Source organism: Etheostoma cragini, chromosome 12 (genome assembly GCF_013103735.1).
Source record: "Etheostoma cragini isolate CJK2018 chromosome 12, CSU_Ecrag_1.0, whole genome shotgun sequence".
Taxonomy (NCBI): Eukaryota; Metazoa; Chordata; class Actinopteri; order Perciformes; family Percidae; genus Etheostoma; species Etheostoma cragini.
The window spans coordinates 1,134,199-1,137,917 of record NC_048418.1 but is presented as its reverse complement, the minus strand read 5'-3'; the positions used below and the strand labels follow the sequence as shown (position 1 = coordinate 1,137,917).

At 45.1% G+C, this 3,719-nt stretch overlaps 1 protein-coding gene across 1 annotated transcript in view; it reads right to left on the bottom strand.

Moving 5' to 3' along the window:
• Positions 1 to 3,719, bottom strand: part of kcnq3 (potassium voltage-gated channel, KQT-like subfamily, member 3) — a 25,540-nt gene that overhangs the window by 9,013 nt on the left and 12,808 nt on the right. Inside the window, exon 9 of the mRNA XM_034888535.1 lies at positions 463 to 662. Coding sequence (XP_034744426.1) covers positions 463 to 662 — 200 coding nt within the window. The remainder of the gene's footprint in view (positions 1 to 462; positions 663 to 3,719) is intronic.

Genomic DNA, 3,719 nt, shown 5'->3' with positions numbered 1-3,719 from the left:
GTCCTGGTCTAGACCGGCTCTTTATGGAAAGACCTGGGAGATAAATAACATCCCAGAGTCCTGGTCTAGACCTGCTCTCTTTGGAAAGACCTGGGAGATAAATAACAACCCAGGCTCAGACTTAGCGCTGGTCTAGAGATAAGACCCGGCTATGTCAGGTGCTGGGGGGGGGGGGGGTCAGCTGTTAACCATAGAGAGCTGTTAATGTTAGCTTTGGACATGGATGGGAAACCAGAACCACCGGTCTGCTGTCTCTCAGGCTCTGGAAGATCCAGCTGGTTCTTCTAGAACTGGCAAGTAGAACCAGCACCAAACTGGCACCAGCACCAGAACCAGAACTAGCACCTGGTTAGCCTTGGTGGAAAAGACATATCAGTGACAATTAGCAAAGCCAACTTAGGTAACGTGATGAGGACCGCGTGGTCCGTGCCCACACCCCCCCACACGGTTTAACTTCCATACCTTCAGAGCTCTGGCGGAGGGTGTAGGCCTTCATGCGGAAGGCCGTGCGGAAGCGTTCCCGGTTGCTGAAGCCGGCCGGTTTGGGGTCCTTGGAGGGACTTTCCTCGATGGAGTCGGCGTGACCCGTGAGCCTCCGGCCCGTCCCGACCGACGGCCGCGAGTTCTGAAGGCGAACACGCTCGAGTAAACTCAGTTTTTGGCTGGAATGAAAGATAGAAAAACAGAAAAGAGGATGGAGGATGAGGTTGTAATGATCAATATCTTATGACTTAGTTCTTCTAATAACCAACTTCTCTTCAAAATAAAGAAATTAAGAACTTTTTTGACCCCAATATATAAATATTTCATTATTTACAGACTCTAGGTCCAGATAAGTACACATTACAAAAGGGGTACAGACCAACATATATACATATAGACTACTTATACTTCTAATACCCCATATAAATACCCCACTACCCATTTTGGTGGTAGTTTTTTTACGTTTTTGTTGCTTTCATAACTTTTTAGACTCCATTTACGGAAATGTTGGTGTTTTTTTCAATGCTTTAGAATTTTTTTTAACCTTTTTGATGCTTTTTTTAATGTTTTTTCCACTTCTTCTGATTTTTTGTCACTGTTTTCTATGGTGGCTGAGGAACGTTTTGGGAGCTTTACGTAGCCCAAACTGTAAGCGAGAAATCTATATGAGACATGAAATAATACTGTCAGAATATTTGACTTTTTCTCTTGAATAAAGCATGTGAGTAACTCTACGTGTCCGGTCCTGGATGCAGGGCTATGGTCAAGACCACTTTAGTCGAGTCCAAGACCACGACTAGTCGAGTCCAAGTCAAGACCGAGTCCAAAAAGGTTTGAGTCCAAGACAAGACAGAGTCCAAAAAGGTTTGAGTCCGAGTCCAAGACCAAGTCCAGGACAGAATAAAGGTCTTATGCGTGACAGTATCAAGACAATCATTCTGGGTTTCACTTTCCCTCCAATATTATTATCAACATAATAAAGACACCTGGACTCGGTCCAGACCAGAAGCCATATTGGGCAAGACCAGTGGCCGAGACCTAGACAAGTCCGAGTCCACATACTAGCAATTCCGAGACAAGTCCGAGTCCAAATACTAGCGAGACCAAGACAAGTCTGAGTCCAAATCCCAACAAGTCCGAGACCAGTCCAAGACCATAGAGATAACAGTCTCGAGTCCGGACTTGAGTCCAAGACCGGACTCGAGTACTACAGCCGTGCCTGGATGTGTTCTGTGAAGTTGAGTTTGGCGCCCCTGCTCTAGAATCTCTTTGTAGGGACATTTAGACATTATCCTCCAGACCTGTTAGACTGTACTGGGCTCAGAAACCTTGGTGAAGGTGATCCCAAATTTAGATTTGATAAAGGTTTTATTACAGACGCGGCATCCATGTTTTATTAAAGTGTGTATGCTAGGGGTGTAGACATGAATGACTGCATCTGCGAGGCGGACCACTCTGCATCAATAAAGTGAAAGACCACGATCCATCACAGCCCGTGTTGATTGATGTTCCCATTGCTGCTATTTTATGTTCTTGTCTGCTCTTAAATAAGAGCAGATACAATAAAAAAAGGGAGTATATGCATGTACATATATGTATGTATACATCATGTATGTATCACTTTTAAACATCTCAAGGGGTTTATCCTATAATAAACACATTTTGAATAGAAGACATCCAGGTGAAAACTGACCTTAATGGATTTTTGTCGTGTTTTAGGCTTTGAAGCTGTTCAGGGACTTGATTTCAAGATCTTAGGACTTGAAATAGAGTCCTAAGACATTAAAAACCAAAACATAGCAATGTTAACGTAGCCTTATGGGAAATTGTTGTGCCTCTCTAAATTGAAAAGTGTGCTCTACACCTACTCTATTTCAATATCTTAGGACTTGAAATAGAGTCACAAGATGATAAAACCCAAAATGCAAGCAAGGTTAATGGAGCCTTATGGTAAATTGCTGGGTCTCTCTAAATGTAAAAGTGTGCTGTACACCTACTCTATCTAGAAAGTGCCCGAAAATTAAGTAGGTTTTGGGATTTGACGCTATGAATAAAACGGAAATCCTGCTGAAACCACGTAGACATCCCTCAAAACCTCTCTCTCTACCCAACTAAAGCCCGTTCGACCTGCAGATCCGCACCAGGGCGTTGTGCGTCCTCCTGAAATTTCAAGGGGGATTCTGAGGATCTTCTGAAGGAGACGCCGATCTAGTCTCAGCAACAACCTTTCCCTGGATCTGACCTTCCTCTCCCCGAGGAGGCAAAGTGTTCACGGTCCGCTGCCTCGCCAGAACAATGCCGCTCTCCTGGCAGAAGGAAGCCTCTCGCAGAGCTCTGCGAGGGAATCGGCCTCCTTCATTGTCCAATGGCTGACAATGTTTGGCAGCACAAAGACAGGAGCTCCCTGGGTAAAATAAGACTCCTGTGTGCCCTGCAAGAGGCAGAGAGAGAGGCGGAGTAACCGGAGCCGCCGCCGCCGGCCCGGACAGGGCCTCCGAAACGTGGAGCGCTCCCTGCGACTTAGCTCCCACAGCAGACACACAATATGGGCCTCTATGTGGCCTCGGTGCAGAATGGGGACGGCAGATTACGGCGCTGAGAGGCTACAGAATGGGAAGCTTTAAAGGACGAGAGAATCTCTTTCTGACTGCTTCTCCAGAGCATAAAGAGCAGAAAATTGCACGTGATTATCCCGTGGATCTCTCGGTAAACGAGGAAACACAACAGGGGGAAAACATAATGCTCCTTATCTCCCAAGACACATATTGGTTTACTACGGCCAAACAAACCTGCAGCGCTGCAACACTAAAGGGTTAATCCATTTTATTTGAACCTTTCAGAGTGGTTTATGATCGTTTCAAGCTCTTATGATAGCAAAAATCTTCTCACCAAGCGAAATGCTGTGATCTGGCAACACCCGGGGAACATGAGACAATCAGAAGATATGAGCTTCTACAGATGATCTAAACAAGTGAAGTGAGTCCCCCTTCCAAAAAAGGTTTGTCTGACTGATCGTCTAACTGTTTGGTCATCATGTTTTTAGTTAAATTTGGTAAATAAAGTACAATGTTATTATTATTAATAGAGATTAGAAAACAACAAGGCCGTAGTCTTAACCTCGACTCCTAGGGAAATGATCAACTCTCAAAGGGATGCTACGCAGTGGCAGGTTTCTCTATAGAGCCCCCTACAGGTTTCTTTATAGAGCCCCCCCTACAGGTTTCATTATAGAGCCC